Here is a 16,348-nt window from a genome sequence, read left to right as displayed (position 1 = left end):
ATCGAGGGAGCACATCCCCACGGCGCTGGGGACACGGCGCTCTCAAGCCGAGGGGTGTTTGGTGAGCAGGCACCTTGGCTGGGCCTCGGAGACACAGAGAAAGATGGAGACTCTGCCCCCAAGAATGTCAACGACTGGCAGGGACTATAAGATAGACAACACGGGGCCTGGGAAAATAGTCATCCTGTCCTCGCGTAGAAGCAGAGTCGCACACATCGACACGTTCGTCACAGGTCGACACACGTAGGTGTGCGTGCCGACGGCAGGAATGACAAGAGGGAGACCGACCCCCCGAGAGCGAGGCCCCTGGCCGTCTCACTCGCTGCTGTAAACGCCAAGGAAGAGATGGTGCTGGGAGGCGGGACGGTGGGCGGAGGAAGTCCTGAGGGCTCCCTGGAAGAGGACGCTGTACAAACGGGGAAGCATTTGGATGGGGAGAGGAGGAAGCAGGGGGTTGGTGGCTCACCCTGCCCAGCACCGGCACTGCCTCAGAGGCCCGGGGGAGGCCAGGTGGGTGTGAAGTTACCAGAAGCTCCTGTGGCAGAGGGACAATGCAGCCTGGCCTCGGGACCTGTGTCCAGCACTCGGGCAAGTCAGGGTGGAGCCAGGGCGTGAGGTTTCAGACAGGGGGTGATGGGCAGGAAGGAGCGGGTGAAGGGGCTGAAGCGGCACCATGCCAGAACTTGCCCGGGGAACCAGGGTGTCCACAGGGTGAGGGCGATTTTAAGGTATGCTTGTGCCCAAACACGAGATCACGGGGGACCCACGCCCTCCTGCTTTCAAGGTGACCACATCGGTTCTAGAGTCCTCATCCTCAGAGGCCATTCCCTAATTTGCACAAAACTACACAACTCTCGATCACGGAGAAGCAGAGGTGTGAGAGGAGGGCTGCCTGTGTCCTGAAAACAGCCACCTGAGGACCTGGGCTGTCTGCTCTTCTCCTGCACATACATTCATCTCCTCCTGAGCAGACGAGAAAGAATGAGCAGGCCGCCCTCTGCCGAAAGGGCCGCTCCACCCGTGGGAGCTGCTGCAGGCACACGCTGGCGCCTCTCCCGGGGTTAATCTGGGCCCGGGTCTCTGGTGGCCCCGTCTGCAGGTCCTCTCCTGTCAGGTTACTCGTGAGGACTGTACGAAACGCTGTCTCGCCGGCTGTACTTCCTTGTCGCTGGGCGCCCACTGTCCCCGAGACCTGACCTTCCTCCCCTGGTTAGCTCGCTCCCTTTATTCCTCCTGTTCCCCCGTGTCTCCTCCCCAAGGACGTCGTATGTCCCAAATCCCAGCTGCTTTCCCTTCCCTCACTCAGCAGCCCCTGAAACCCTGCCTCCTTCGGGAACTGAGGCACGTCTCTGCCGGGCGCCTAAACCCCACTTGGCCTCCTGAACAAGACGCCCCCTATCGGTCTGTGAGACAGAAAACATCTTCCGTGCTCATCTCATGAGTTAATCCAGTGGGGACCCCGAGTGCCAGTCCTCCCTCTGTCCACGCATCGCCAGCTCCCTGTCCGGCCACGGCCACGTACTGGTCCCTTCAAAGAGCCATCCCCGCGTCCTGGACCTTTCAGACACTGCCTGATGCCACCGCTCCCTCTGTCGGGTCCTTTCATCCCTTCACACCCCGAGTTTCCCACCATCCTCCACGGCAGTGGGAGCCCCTGCCGTGTGGCAACAGCCGTTCCAGCCAGTCGATGAGGCCACGTGTGCAGCAGTATCGAGTGGTTCCTACAGAGAGGGGCCTGCCTGTCACACCACCCCATCCACCCCGGGCCCCGCCCACTCCACGGGGCAGACAGGCACGTGGTCCCGGGGGAGACGCTGCGGGATGGGGGAGGGGAGCTGCTCTGCCGGTGACCTGTGGCCGGGGACTGGGCCCTCCTGTCCAGTTCCCACAGGGGCGGCGGGAAAGAGGCTGGTTTAGAACCCCGTGAGTTCCCGAAACCAGCGCATCACCTCGCTGCCTCTTTTGTCTCTGTGATGGGGGCGGGATGAGTGATCTGACCACATTTGTTGACCAGTAACTTCAAGCAACTCGAGGAATGAAGACACAGGCACAGGGCCAAGGAAAGGCTGTGCGACTCTGCATTCTCGCGCCCTGCGACCGGAGACGGGTGTGACCCGGGCTTTCTCTGGGGAGGGGGTGTGGGACACGGGCCCACAGGGCCCGGTTAAGGTTGCTGGAGGTGGAGGGAGAAGAGGAGAAGGTGGGAAGGAAGCCTGGGCCGCCCCAGCCCTGTTGACCTTGAAAGGTGACCTTGGGAGCAGGCGGGACCTGTGCAGGGAGGAGCGCATCGGTGAGTGCAGGTTAGAGGGTGGTGGCTTGGAGCCGGGTGGTGGCTCTGGTGGTGGCTCTGGTGGTGGCGAGAGCTCTCGGTCTATGTTTCGAAGCTCAGAACTTGCCGACAGAGCAGACGGAGGGGGGCGTGTGGGACAAGAAGACGCAGGAACGTCCCAGGACCTCGGGCCTGGACGGGCCGGGCTGGGCTCGTCGCCCCTGGCGAGCGGCGGACAGCGGGGGAGCTGGTCTGGGAGGAAGCGGGAATCCTCCGTTCCCCGGGGGACGCAGTTCTGCCTCTCCACACAGTCGCAGTTCTGCCTCTCCACACAGTCACCGCAGCCACCTGAATCCCTCCCTCACGCCCGCGGCCAACGCCCTTCGTGCCCTCCTCTGTGCCTCCACCCAGTCTGCTGACGCTGGGCTTTCCCTCTAGACCCGGCTCGGGTCTTCACACACAGTAGGCCCTCAGGGATCTTGGTGGATGACGACGAGTCCGCGAATGAACGTGTGACTCAGAGCAGATGTGTGGGGTTGTTAACGGCAGTGACCTCTCTGCACCCCGTGGCGAGAGACGGTGCAGCTGGTGTGCTGGCACCGTGGCCCGGTGACGCCTCCTGCCCCTGCTCTGCAGCCCTGGGCCACAGGGAGGCCGGCGGAGACCCCTCGCCGTCCCTCAGAGGGAAGCGCCAGTCCCTCGGGCGGCAGCCTTGGGGCCTCTCACAGCGGAGCCCCCCTCCTCCTGCACACCTCGGAGCCGTGGGGGCAGCCCTGCCACACCTCTGGCAGACGGGGGCGAGAGCGGACAAACTGCCCTCAGGCTCCCTGGGACGTGTGGAGTGCCGCCTGGAGCTTGAGCTCCACCTTCCACTGCCTCCTGGAGGAGAAAAGGGGCCAGTGGACAGAGTGGTCCATCACAGCTACACAGCCTGCTTGCACCTCGGGGCCTCGTCCAGGAAGCCCTCCCAGATTGGCCCACTAGCTTCCTCCAGCCTAGTCGCCATCTGCACACGAGACATTCCCATGGTTGCTGCAGGGCCCTGGCTCTGCTTTTGGTCCCAGGAGGTGACTGCAGCTCAGGGTTTGGGACGTTTTTCCCTGGGCCACAAGACCAGGTGTGTAGGCTCAGGAGAGGTTTGCCACCTGCCTGTCTTGTGAGGGAAAACGAGGCTCAGCAAACTGGGCCAGGGGTCACGGGCCTCGATCCCCTTCTGGCCTGGCTGACTCGGGGGCAGCTTCCGGGGCTGGAGATGCCGAGAAGTTACCCGGCAGCCACATTCCTGCGAGCTCAGGCAGCCTGGCCCCGTGCCCCTGGGCCTCTGCCCAGCAGCCATGGCGTGAATGGGAGGCCACAGGCCGGGCCCTGAGGTGGAAGGTTGGGCACCTCTGGTCACACGAGGCTAGAGGACAGAGCCCAGGACAGTGGCCCCAGCGAGGTGACAGGGCTCTATGAAGCTGGGAGGGACACGGGGACAGTGCGCATGTGCCGTGGGACGGCCTGGAGGGCCCGCTGCAGACCTGGGAGTGAGGACTGGCCCGGGGCTGGGAGGTCGAGCTTAGAGCTGCTGTTCCGACCCCCGGCTGGACTACGGGAGCCCCCCACGGCAGGGGCCTGCACAGAGCAGCGAGCCGCTGGCTTCTCCTCCCTCTCCTGGGTGTGGGGCAGGACTGCCAGGTACCGAGACCTTCCTTCTCCTAGTAAAGCCAGAGCTCCGTGACGTCCCCTGGGGAATGCATCTCTGTTTGACAACCTGGATGGCTTCGTGGGAAGGCCCGATATGTGGCTGCCTAGCGCACACCACCCCTGTGCACTGGCCCACAGGCTCCGGGGGTGCACATGGGGCAGTGGGATTTCCCCAGTGGGATTTCCCCTTTGGGCACAGCCTGCGGTCCGCAGCACCACCGGTCTCTCCAGAGTCCTGCCCGTGCCCTTGGTCCTGGTCGCCCGCGCCCCTGGTGGTGCTGACCCGTCCGGGACCCCCGGGCATGTCCTCCTGCCCAAGTCTTGGGTCCTGGTTTCCTCCTCGCCACGCTGCGTGGCCGCGAGGGAGCGCTCACGGTCTCCGTGCCGCGGCTGCTCGGGCAAGAAACAGCGGTGGGGATGGGGATCCGACCCTCTGCTCGTGGGTTTACAGCAGGGACTCTGTCTAAAACGACAGCGAAAACGAGGCCCTGTCCCCAGGCCAGCGAGGACTCTGGGTGTTTCCCACGTCCGCTTGGCTTGGGTGTTGCCAGGGCAACTGTCCCATACGCACCTGCTGGGGTCTCCACCGCACGCCAGGCCCAGGTGCATCCCCTGACAGCAGGCCCAGCCCAGAGCGGTTGTCGTGGCGACCGCAGGCCCTGCGGTGAGCAGAGTGTGCCGGGCACTGATGGGGACACGCGCACGGCCTGTGCGAGCACGCGTCCTCGGCATGGGCACACCCGGCGTCAGGCCTGACCCGTCCGCGGCCACGCAGAGACGGTCACTTCGAGGTCACTGAATCACAGTGCCGCGTGGACCCCTCGCACTGCCCATCTGTAGTAACCCTCTTCCCTCCCCACGGGCCAAGGAGACCCACGCGCCGGGCGTGGGAAAGCACGTGGCTCCGACCCGGTGTCTGGCCTGCCCAGCGACGCCGCCGCCCCCACAGAGAGCGACGTCTCGACCCGGGTCCAGCCGGGACGCAGAAGGTCCAGAAAACCAACCGCCAAGTGTAAGTTTTGTGTCGGGAACGCGCCCATTTGTCCGGGGAGATGCGATGTCAGGGTTACGTCTGCACCAGGTCCCGGAACCTTGAAGACGGCTCACCGAGAGTGCAGGAGGGCGTGCACCCAGCTGCCCCTGACCCTGCCCCTGACCCTGACCCTGACCCTGACCGCCGCCCTCCCCACCCCGGAGGCGTCCCCGACCTGACATGCCACCCCGCCCCAGCATCCTCTATAGAGTTTCGGCTGGGTTTTTAAACGAGGTGTTGGATCTAACAGAGGTACGCGGTGGATTCATATTTCAATGAGTTTTAATGGAATAATCACTTGCAATTACTTGGCTCATAAAGACGGCAGAGCCCACGTCAGGAACACTCCCGGGCAGGACGGGTGGGCGTCTTGCCAGGGTGAGGCCGCGCCCCTCACACCTGCCACCTCGCGCTCCTTCCTGTCTCCATGGGAACCAGATCCCGGGGCAGCAAGGATGCGGCCGGCTGGCCCCCGGGCAGTACAGGCCTAAGTGGACGTGGGGTGGGGGGGCGCCCTCCCTCCACCCAGGGGCCTCGTCTGCCTGGCCTCACCCTTCTCACCGGGCGGCCACTGGCCACCTCTCCCCAGAGCTCCTTCTGTGAAAGCCACCTGGGCAGTTGGGGGGGGTGGTCTCTCCGTGGGGGACCCTAATCCTCTTATCACGGGGAAGGGGGCGGGCAGAACCCTGCTGTGTTCTAGTTTCTGCCCATTCAGTGCTGCCTAGGGAGGGGCTAAAACCTTGGGGACAGCACTCCTGGAGACCAGGCCCTGTGGGCTGTCCATCTGCACTGGCCTTCGGAAGCCATGAAGAGGACAGGTCACCCTTCGCCCAAGGGGGGAGAGAGGGACAGTGGTGCCCGGTGCCCACAGTTCGGCTTCCTTCCGCCTCCTGTGGCTGGAATTTCTAGCTGCCCCCGGCTCCCTGGGTGACTGCCCGAAGCTCTGCAGGGTCGTCCCGAGGACACGGCTAAAGCCATCAGCCCCTGGACGTGGTCTGTGTGTTCTAGTCAACTGTCTGTGTGTCCTCCCTCCACCGAGGGCTGGGACGTCAGGCTCAGCTCAGCCTGACAGTCCCCAGAGGGCAGGGCAGACAAGTGTGAGCTCAGCATGAAATAACACAGGTCTGGCAGGACAGGGGAGGCCAGCGGGGCTGTGGCTCACCGACCCACCTCCTTCCCCCACTTAGCCGAGGCTCAGGGGACCGGGTTGAGCTTGACCAGGGTGCGGTGACCAGGGGCGCGCCCGCAGCAGGTGGGACCCGAGAGCCTGGATTTCGACGAGCCTGGATTCCAATGCTGGTGCGGCCCCGGTTGTGTGTCCCCGGACACGTGCTCTGTGCGGCCTCCCCAGGCCCAGGCTCCCCATCTGTAACCAGTGCTGCCCACAGAGCTGTGCAGCTGGCTAAGGGGACCGGACGGATGCCCCGTGCCTTGCGTCCTGCACACAGCAGGTGTCCTGGGACCAACCGTGCCATCGTGAGGGGGTCACTGACCCTTTCTGAGCCTCATCTCCCCCGTGGAAAAAGAGGCCACGTTGGGTGCCATGTAAATTTCGTTAGAGCTTTGACTTACTGTATTCTTCGATCCCAAGTCACCTGCAGCCGGGACACTGGGGTTTGGCCGGAAGCTTCCAGAGGAGCCTTGGGCTCGCACCAGGGCCTGCTTGGGGCCTCGCAAGCCCAGACCTCACTCCCGCCTGCGGGCCATGCGGGTCTGCGGGTTTTCTCAGAACGGAGCCTCTACGCCCGCCCCAAACCCACAAGGCACGAGAAACCTAACTGTGACTTAAAGATGGAGCCCGCTCCCTGAGGGGAGACAAGCCAACACCCACGGCCCCCCTCATGGCCTCGGGAGAGGAGCGGGCGGGGAGCAGGCTCTGCTGGTCGCCAGCCACAGGTCGCGATGAGGCAAGTCCCTGCGTTCGGGATCTGTGTCGACCTCGGGTGACCTTTCCCCGTCTTCCTCGCACATGTGGGACGCGGACACGTCAGCCCTGGCTCCCCCTCCCCGCTTCCCAAATTAAGACCTGGTGACGGCCTGTGCGCCCCACCTCCCCAGTGACTGGGCGCGCTGGCAGGAGGGAGCGGCACAGCAGGGGGGCCAGCGGAGCAGCAGCTGGTTCTAGACACCCTGGAGACATCGAAGGCCAACGCCCCTGCTTGGTGCCAAGTCGCCATGGGACGGTCTCCTCCAGCAGCACAGTGACCCCGCCTCACTGGACTCTGCCCCCTGGCAGAGTCAGCGGAAAGCGGTGGGGCCTCCCCCGCTCCGCCAGGGACTCTGGGCCTCAGGGACCACACTGGGGAGAGGGCAGAGCAAGGCGGGTCCCCTCCTGAGCTGGCAGAGCGAGGCGCGGTCCCCCGGGGGACTGTCGTCTGGGGGACAGCCACGGCCTCCGCCCCTTGCTCACTCGGCGCACTATGTCACCAGCGCTGATTGGGGGCTGTGCTAGGGGACAGGGACGATGGGAGTTCACTGCCCGCATCATCCACGAACCGACGTGGAAACGGCACGGCCAGCAGCTGGGAGACAGCCATACCTGGTCCACGCAGCACATCGACGCCCGTCTGTGACACACAGTGCCCTTCCCACAGCCCGGGGACAAGCCTGGTCAGCTCCGACAAGGGCGGGCGCCAGGCAGCTCTCTGGGAGGCCAACGGGCTCTAGGGCAGGCGCACTGGATGGTCCCCGACGATAAGTCCTTGAAGGCAGGTCAAAGTCTCACCTTTCACCCCAGCGTCAAGTGTGGTGTTGGCACAAGGCAAGTGCCCACTGCTGGTTTGTTGATTGACTGACTGACTGACCGACCGAATGAACGAACGAATGGGTCGTGTCATGCCCAGGCTGAAGTTCGGTGGGGTGGGGGGGGGTGCAGCACGGCCCGGACAGGAGCCTTCACTGTCCCTTCTCTTTCTCTCAAGCTCAGAGGGGTTCAGGCTCCCCTATGAAGCAGATCCTAAATCTCCCCACCCCACCTAGCAGAATCGGGCATATCCCTGGCCATGATGGGTCACCATGATGGCTGGCCAGTGCCAGAGCACAGGCTGTGCTGCGGACCTTCCCCCTGCCCCGTCCCCAGGAGACCTAAGGAAGCCTGCCACCCCAGGGTCCTGGCACGCCGCCCCACAGGGTGACCCCCACACCCATGTTGAGCTGGCGGCCTGCTCCTCCAGCTGACAAGCCTGGGGACCACCAAGCGCGCCTGCGCAGACACCAGACGCGGCCTCGGCGGGCATGGCGGTGCCGAGTGTGAGCCCGGCGAGGTGGCCGTCCCCGGCGCCCGCCACGTGGCACGCAAACGAGGGAGCTATCGCACTGACAAACTGCGGATGTAAAGACAGAGACGCAGACCCCGGTGACCGCGCTCTGATCCCGACGGCCTTTCGGTGCCAGTAAAATTTGGTTTCCTTTTGTGCCCGGCTGTGCCCCGGGCCCTGCGCGTGTGCTTACTGTGGGAGGCGGTGGTGCCCTGTTCCGGGCTGTCTCCACCCCACAGGCCTCGCCCCGGGCTCATCGGGCAACAATGAGTGTGGCTACTGTTTTCAGGGCCCAGAGGCTCCACGTCACTGCTGGAGACCAGGCCTGAAGACGGTTCAGAAGGACCCAGTCCCAGGCCGAGAGGGACACGCGACCACCTGCCCAGCAGAGGACAAGGCAGGCAGGGATGGCATGCTACCAGTGCCTGGTGACATCTGGGAGGGGCTGTCTCTGCACCCAGCTCTGCCCACCGGAGCAGGGCACGGAGCTGACGCTATGACAATCTTGGGTTTGCCAAAAGCAAGTGTGTCTCTTTCCTGGGACAAACGTCCCTTTGTCTGGGAAGCCAGAGGACAGAGCTGCTCCCTGCAGCGTGGAGTCTCACGGAGCTTCCATGTGGGTCACAGCTGTCCTCCGGATAGTTCTGCAGTGACGCAAGATGTCAAAACACACCCCACGCTCCGCTAAGAGTCCAGAATCCGACCCGCTCGTGACCTGACGTACGGCACGCTCCTTCCTTCCTCCTTTCCTTCCTTCCTTCCTGCCTCCCCACACCTTCCTTCCTTCCTTCCTGTGCTTCCCTTCAGCCTGGTATTCCTTCTCTGCTTCCTTCTTCCTTCTCTTCCTTCCTTCCTTCCTTCCTTCCTTCTATAAGCTTCCTTCCTTCCTTCCTGCTTCCTTCAATATCTTCTTCCTTCCTTCCTGCTTCCTTCCTTCCTTCCCTCCTTCCTTCCTTCCCTCCTTCCTTCCTTCCTCCCTCCCTCCCTTCCTTCCGAGACACCTACTGAGTGGCTGCCAGGGCCAGAGACTGGCCTGGGGACGGGCAGTGGCCCTGCCCTTGGAGAAGTGGCTGTTCTTGGGAAGTCTCACATTCTGGTCCCTGAGGCTCAGCTAACAGCACCACTCGCGTCAGGTGAAACGCTGTGACGCAGCATGCCACAGGGACGGTGACCCGCGGGGAGAGGCCCGTTAAAGCCGGTCCGGGAGAGGAGCAGCTGGCTCCGGACCGTGGCCTGGCGCCCGGCACCTCCCGGGCTGGTCGGGCTTTGCTCGGAGCCTGGCTCTGGGCTGTCACTCTCCTAGCTGCATCTTCCTGTCATGGCCCCAGCAGCCCCCACAGCCTGAGCCCTGGACAAACACACACAGCACCCGCTGGCCGCTGTCCTAGGCTGACCTCGAAGTACTCCGGGTTTGGAAGACCTGCCCGGGTCGGGTCATGCGTGGCCGTGGCCGAAGCTCAAAGTGCAGCCGGCAGCTGAGGCCTCCCGGTGGAGAGGGGGCCTGGCCTCCAGGCGGGCAGGGCCCCGCCCAGCAGGAAGCCCTCCCCAGAGCACTCACCTGCACCGGAGAAGCTGTCCTCGGTCCCGCAGGGGCGGCTGGAGTAGCCATCCGCAGCCCAGCCACCCTGGGGGAGGGGGCCAGGCTCCTGGTCTGTCCGCAACCTGCAGAGCAGAGAAGGGGGTCACTCATGGCCTCGAGACCTCTCCACGGGGCCGAGGAAGCCCCTCAGAGCCTGCTTCTCTTCCTCTGCTGGCGCCGCACCCCTGCGCCTGGGCCCCTGATGGGCGGGTACCTGTGCACACCCCGGGAGGCTCAGGTCCCCGGGCAGAGGAGGCCGGGGGGCGTCCAAGGGCACAGACGCCTGCGGCTCCACAGACAGGCATCACCCGGGGAGACCGCGGGCTGATCGCTGCCCTCGGGCTGGGCGTGGATGCAGCCACGTGCACACGCCCGGGGCAGAGGCCCTCCGAGCCGAGGTCACCCACCCCTTGTGAGATCTGGGGAACACACAGGCCTCCGGGGCCTCTCACGGGTCCAGACAGTGAGGTCAGCAAGCAGGGGCAGGCTCAGCCACATGGCTCCTAGCAGGACGAGGCCATGCTGGGCCAGTGTGGCAGCAGGAAGGGTGGGGCCTCTGAGCACTGCTGCGGGGGACACGGGCTGCGGGACCTCTCATTACAGGCAATTACCCAGCGTGGGGAGCTGGCCCGCCCGCCAGCCTCTCCCTGTTTCCAGCTAAATGGGCTTCTGGCAGCTGGGCCCACGGGGGAGGGGAGGCCGCACAGGCAGGAGGGACCGTTGACGCTGGTCCCGGGAGGGGCCTGGCCCGGGGACCCTGCACGTCCGCCGCGTGCCTGAGTTTCTCTCTCTCCAGTTCCCACGTCCTCGACACCTCAACAGCCGGGACCCGGGGACACGGGCTCAGCTCTGCGAGCAACTCACTGCACGCAGCTGGCCTCTCTGGCCTCGCTCCCCTCGTGGGGTGCAGACCACGGCCTCTGAGGGGCCAGCTGCATTTACAGCCCCTGGGGCCCGAAGCGGGGGCGGCTGGGCCAGAGAACAGGCAGGGGGATCAAGTTCACTGGGAAGGACTGAGTCAGTCCCTTGACAGGTGACTGGGCCGTGGCTGACGGTCCCTGGAGAATCAGGTCACGGCGACCGGGCTGGACACTGGACAGGAGCGGCTGAAGCCTGGCCGGGGCTAGGGCGCGGAGCAGATTTCCACGAAAGCAGGATGTGGCTTCTAAGGAGCAGATGGCCCCTCCGTGGCGGGGAAGGCTGCCTGCAGTGCGGCCCGGCCTGGCCCCTGGCAGCAGCTCCAGACCCCGCAGGGTGTGCTGGGCGCCCGCCCACCTGCCTGCACCCTGGGGCGTCCTCGGCTCTAATCGCCCAAACCATGATTCTACCTGTACCCCTGACCCGGGGCCTGCGGGGGGCAGGGTCTGGGGGCGGGGCGGGGAAGGGAAGCCCGGCAGAGGTGGCATGACACACCTCCCCTTCCGTCCCAGCGTCTGCGTAGGTCCCATGGAGACCATCAGAGGAGAAGGTTCTGACCTCTCTGGAAAAGGTCGGACTCTGAACACGGCAGGGGACTCGCGGGTCGGACCGCAAACTCTCACACAGTGTCGTGCCTAGACCCTCCTCCCAAGCTGGACCTCAGGACGCAGGAGGGCAGGTGGGAGCCGGACACCAGAGGGTGGCCGGGAGGCTCCCTGGAAAACGCCCGGCCGCGGGCCCGGCTGCCCTGCGTCTCCGCTTCCTCCAGAATCTATGCCGAGCGGGTGACAAGGGACAGGGGGAGTTGCTTCTTAGGAACGGGCGCGTGTGTGTGAGGTGGACGGTCGAAGGGACACTTTGGGGGCGGGGGCCACCGAGTCAGACCCTCCTCTGTCCGCGGGGTCAGCGAGCCTGCTCTCAGGGCACCTGTGCCTGTGGCCCGTCTCGCTCCAGCTTGTCGCCACCCTGAGGCTGGCTCCGCTCCTTGGCGCTGTGCCATGTGAACCGGAGTCGCACGTGGCACGGGGCCCGCAGAGGTTTCAAACAGCCCTGGGCCCTGGGCCCTCCGAGCCTCCGGTTCCTTTCATCATTCTTAGGACACCTCGGACGGATCCCTCGCCAACCTGGCAGCCTGTCCTTAAATGTGTTTGGTGTGTCAATGTCCCCGTAAAATGCAGTGTCCCTAAGCGAATACTCTAAATGGGACTTTGGACGTCCCTGTCCTCGACCCCAGGCACCGATTACTGCGGCAGGAGAACACAAGACCCTGACACGCGGTCTCGTCGCTTCCCAGAGAGCAGGAGGAGTGGACATTTTAGGGGTCCCCTCTTACGAGCCTCGGTGTGTTGTGGAGTCCCCAGGGCCAAGAGGACCACAGCTTGCCTTGGTTCCCGTGCCTCCCCAATCCCACGCTGGCTCCCTGACCCCAACCCCGTCGGCTCCCCTGCCTGACTTCGCCCACGTTCTGGGTCCCCACCAGCCACTCGCCACCAAGGCCCCTCTTTGGACGTGCCCGGGGCCCCGCGCCCCCTCACCCGCTCACCGGTACTGGAAGGGGGCCACCGTGGCTGTGACCGGCTGGCTCTGCTGATGTGCAGAGGAGAAGCTGACGGTCCCCAGGGCTGGCGCGGGGCGCCTGCTCTGCACCTGGCTGCGGGCTGCCCCGGCCTCAGGCTCCAAAGACCGGGGCGCCTCGGGGCTCCCGCAGGTTTTGTCTCTTCGGTCCCCTCCCGGGCAGCTGGGCAGCTCAGCTCCTTCAGGAAGCCCTGGCGTCTGGGTTTCTCCACGAGGTCTGGAGAGCGGCCCGGACGGACTCCCGCTCCGTGTCTGGAGGACTGGAATCCCCTCCCGGGCTGACCTCCTGCCCTGGGGGCTCTGTGTCTCCCCTCTTCTGGGCCCCGCCGGGCTGGACAGGGCTGCTTTGGGGCTGGCCCTGGGGCTGCTCCACGGGGAGCTGCAGAGGCCATCGGCACCCTCGGCCGACTCCTTCACCGCCCCAGAGGCCCTGGGGGGGCCCCTCCCCCGGGAGGCCTTCGGCGAGGGGCCTCGGGGAGGGCCTGTGGCCTTGCCGAGTCTCGGGGACGCTGCTCGCTGCGGGCTTGGGGCCAGGCCAGCCTGGCGTGGCCACAGCTGGGGAGAGGCGCCCGGGGTGTGGATCCGGGTCTGGGAGGCAGCTCGAGGCACAGGGATGGACGAGGCATAGTGGGGGCGGCTGGCGGAGTTCACGTCGGCCATCCCATTCATGGCCGGCAAGGCCGACAGTGCGGACGGCCGTCCTGTGGAGAGAGAGAGGAGACCGTCAGGCACTGTCCCCAGCAACAGTCCCCACGTACCGGGATGGCCGGGTCGGGGGCCCCTTGCACCAGGCGCCGGGCCAATCCCTTTCCTGCTCGGAGGTGCCGGGGCGGCCACATGCAAACATGGGCGACTGTGGACCAACAGGGGTAGCTCACGCCCCAGCCTCCGTTCCTGTCCACCCACCGGACAGTCCTCCCAGATCTCTCCTGGGTCCCTAGGTCCAGACTGTCCATGGTAAGCTGACCGCCTTGGGCCCCAGCCTCTCCTCTACAGTCCCTTCCCGCTGATGCTGTCTCTCCTGGGTCCCCCCGCTGTCCCCACCCCTCACTCACTGGAGACCTAGGTCCCCAGCTCAGTCTTCCTTTCTTGTCTATTCCAGACCTGCTTCCTGACCTGGAAAGCTGACCTCTGCTGCCCTCTACCTCAGGGACTTAAGGTTCCCCGCTAGGAGAGGCACAGAGACCCCCTGCACACTCCCTGCCCCCTCAAGACTCAGCTCCTTCCCCTTCCAGACCTTGATCCATCAATTACCCCCGGTCCCTCCTGCATCTTCAGCCTCCCTCCTCCTCCACCAACTTCACCTCCCCGCCACCTTAATTAATGAATGAATTGATCTGTTCATCACTTCCATTTCAAAGGGAATTTGAAGCAGTTTACAAAGACACGAACGATTAATTACAGACAGAAGAAAGAGTTAAACTAGAAAATGCAACTATAAAAGAATCTGCAGAACACATGTGTGAATGTTTCCATAATTTTGCTCTGGGAAAGGCCTTTATAAACACCATATCAGAGGCAGACATCGCGATGAGAAACACAGACAGATCCGAGTGCATAAACATTAAAATCTCTGTATGACGAAACTGCCCTTTCAAAAGGTGCAAGCCACCAAACTATAAAAATACCCGTACCCTGTGTGAGAGACAAGAGTTAACACCTTTAAATACAAAGAACTCGCCCAAAATGACAATAAAGAGCAGACACCCCGTAGAAGACGGGGCGAAAGACCTGACCGAGAAATTCACAAAATAATAAACACAGTTGGCCAAAACATAACAAGAACAAAAGGTTTCGTTAAAACTGAGGAGACGCAAATTAAGTGTTATCATTTGTTGTCATCAAATTTACCACCTTTTAGAAAATTGGAACATCCAGGATTAGTAGTCGAGGGCCACAAGGCTGTCTGTCACACAGTACTGTGGGGACAATGCCAGCTGCAAAAGTGCACCCCAGGGAAAGGACGTGGGCGAATGTTTATGCACAAGGAAATCGTTCCAGTTGACTCCTGAAGGGTACATGGCATTGCATGAAGACGGAGACAAAGGACATCTGGACAGAGAAAAGGCCACCGGAGCATGGCCGGTCCACCCGAGACCGGGGCGACGTCGCCTTCCATGACACGGACAGCTGTCGGCAACACACAGGATGGTTTATGGCTGCTGCTGACCTTCCCCTGGCCTGACTCCGGGGTCAGGGACCAGCTCCAGGCTAAGCTGCAGGAGTCCGCGGGACCCTCGAGCGCTGACGGGTTAACACAACTACAGCCTGAGATGACAAAGTCGGGGCTTCTAGGGCCGTGCTGCTGACAGATGAATTAACTTCCTCAGGAAAGAGCGGTGCTATGACCCCCCCCTTCCCTATAATTTGTACTTTTATGGCCTGACGTCATCACTGGAGGAACCGAAGCCTCCCCTACCCCGCCCACCTCCTGCAGCAGAAAAGAAGTCCAGGGAGCCGCGACCAGCGGCCTGCACCCCGGCAGCGCCGTCCGTCACCTAGACCTGCAGGACCGTGTCCAAGGCCGGCCTGACTCCCACTTCCTCCCCATCCGTCTCACGCCACTCCCCGCCCACCCACCAGGACGCAGACCGCGTCACCCTCTGCCTGCCACAGTCCCCGCTCAGGCAGGGCACCTCTCCTTGATGCTAGCTAGCCCCATGAGCACTTGGGTAGACTCTAGACTCTCCATGCCCAGTCTGCGCAATGAGGGCAGGAAAAAAATCTGGAAAGTGCGGTCGGGTGGAGAAACGGGGAGTCTTTAGGGCCAGAAGAGGACACGAAGCTGGACCCTGGACCCCGGACCCGTCAGAGTCCTCCCCTGCAGAGGTGACAGTTGGTTCACTTTGTCACCCTCCTATCTGGCCACCCCACGGGCGGTTGGTTCCCTGCACCCGACAATGCCCAGTGGGACCAGAGGCCCGAGTGTGGACGGGCTCAAAGGCTCCTGTGGGGCCCTGAGCTGCTGCCCACTGAGCCACCGCGGCCTCACCTTTGTGACCGGTACTCCCTAGCCCCACACTCCCCTCCGGTTCCACGCCCTGGCTGTCTGCTCCGTCGTTCGCACCCTGGCTCTTTGTCCTGTTTTTAGTTGCCTTGGCTGATGTGGGCACTGTTCTGAGTGCGTTTCCTCTACTCGCTTTCGATGGCCCTGAGTCGGTGCTGTCATCGTCATGCCCACTTCCCAGGGGGCCAGCAATGCACAGAGAGGCTGAGGAACTTGCTGGTGATCACACAGCTGGTCAGTGGCAGAGCTGAGGCTGGACCCAGACAGTCTGGCTCCAGCCTGCTCTTGTGACTGCCTGCTCTGCTGTTCATCCTACAGCCTGAATCCAGGCCTCCCCCGACTCCTCCCCACCCCCAATCTCCCAGCCTTTCAGCCGTGAACCGTTCTGGCTCCAGGCCCCATCGGGACAAATGGAGGCTGCTGGCTCAGGGCTCAGCCAGCCCAGAGCCGGGAAGTATTTCGGGTCCATAAACATTTTACTCTAACTCAGGAGGTGGTGAAGGCTTAGGCACCAGCTCCCTCAAGGATGCGGGGCCAGGCGGGTCGAGGAGAGGGAAGGCAAACCCTGTGGTGGGCGGTCCCTCCGAGGTCTGGAGGACTCCCTGGCTGGCGGTCCCCGCCCAGGCTTTCCCCGCCCTTTCTGCCCTGCGCCGGTGGCGGGCGGTGCTGGCGGTGGTGCTGGCGGGACAGCTCCCCCGCAGTGGCGTTAAAGGGGCCGCAGGGCGTTGTGCTTTGTGTGTGCAGCCAGGGGGCCCTTTCAAAAGGTCAGAACAAGGCAACCGCAGCAGCAAGAGGCTGGATGTGCTTTTTAAAATACTGAAGAAAGAGAAGGAAAAGAAAAACTAAAAAGTCTGGGCGCTGGGGCCGGCAGGGGTAAGGTCGCACGACTGCATCACGGGTTGAGTGAATTGGGGCAAATCATTTATCTTCTCTGGGGCCTAGTTTACCAGCTTTGAAATAGGGAGGAGAAACCTGGCCTCGCGGGAAGCGGGTGAGGCGCACGGCGCCTCTGGACTCCAGCACT

General features: G+C 63.6%; 1 protein-coding gene across 1 annotated transcript in view; it reads right to left on the bottom strand.

The window, feature by feature from the left end:
- The window catches only part of NAV1 (neuron navigator 1), a 155,927-nt gene that overhangs the window by 103,129 nt on the left and 36,450 nt on the right, over positions 1-16,348 (bottom strand). Inside the window, exons 2-3 of the mRNA XM_039883565.1 lie at positions 12,286-13,018; positions 9,804-9,907 (exon numbers count right to left, since the gene is read on the bottom strand). Coding sequence (XP_039739499.1) covers positions 9,804-9,907; positions 12,286-12,986 — 805 coding nt within the window. The 5' untranslated portion in view covers positions 12,987-13,018. The remainder of the gene's footprint in view (positions 1-9,803; positions 9,908-12,285; positions 13,019-16,348) is intronic.

The sequence above is a fragment of the Pteropus medius genome, unplaced genomic scaffold, assembly GCF_902729225.1.
Source record: "Pteropus medius unplaced genomic scaffold, Ma_sr-lr_union100, whole genome shotgun sequence".
Lineage (NCBI taxonomy): Eukaryota > Metazoa > Chordata > Mammalia > Chiroptera > Pteropodidae > Pteropus > Pteropus medius.
Note: the sequence above shows the minus strand (reverse complement) of the source record. Positions and strands in the feature narration are given on the sequence as shown.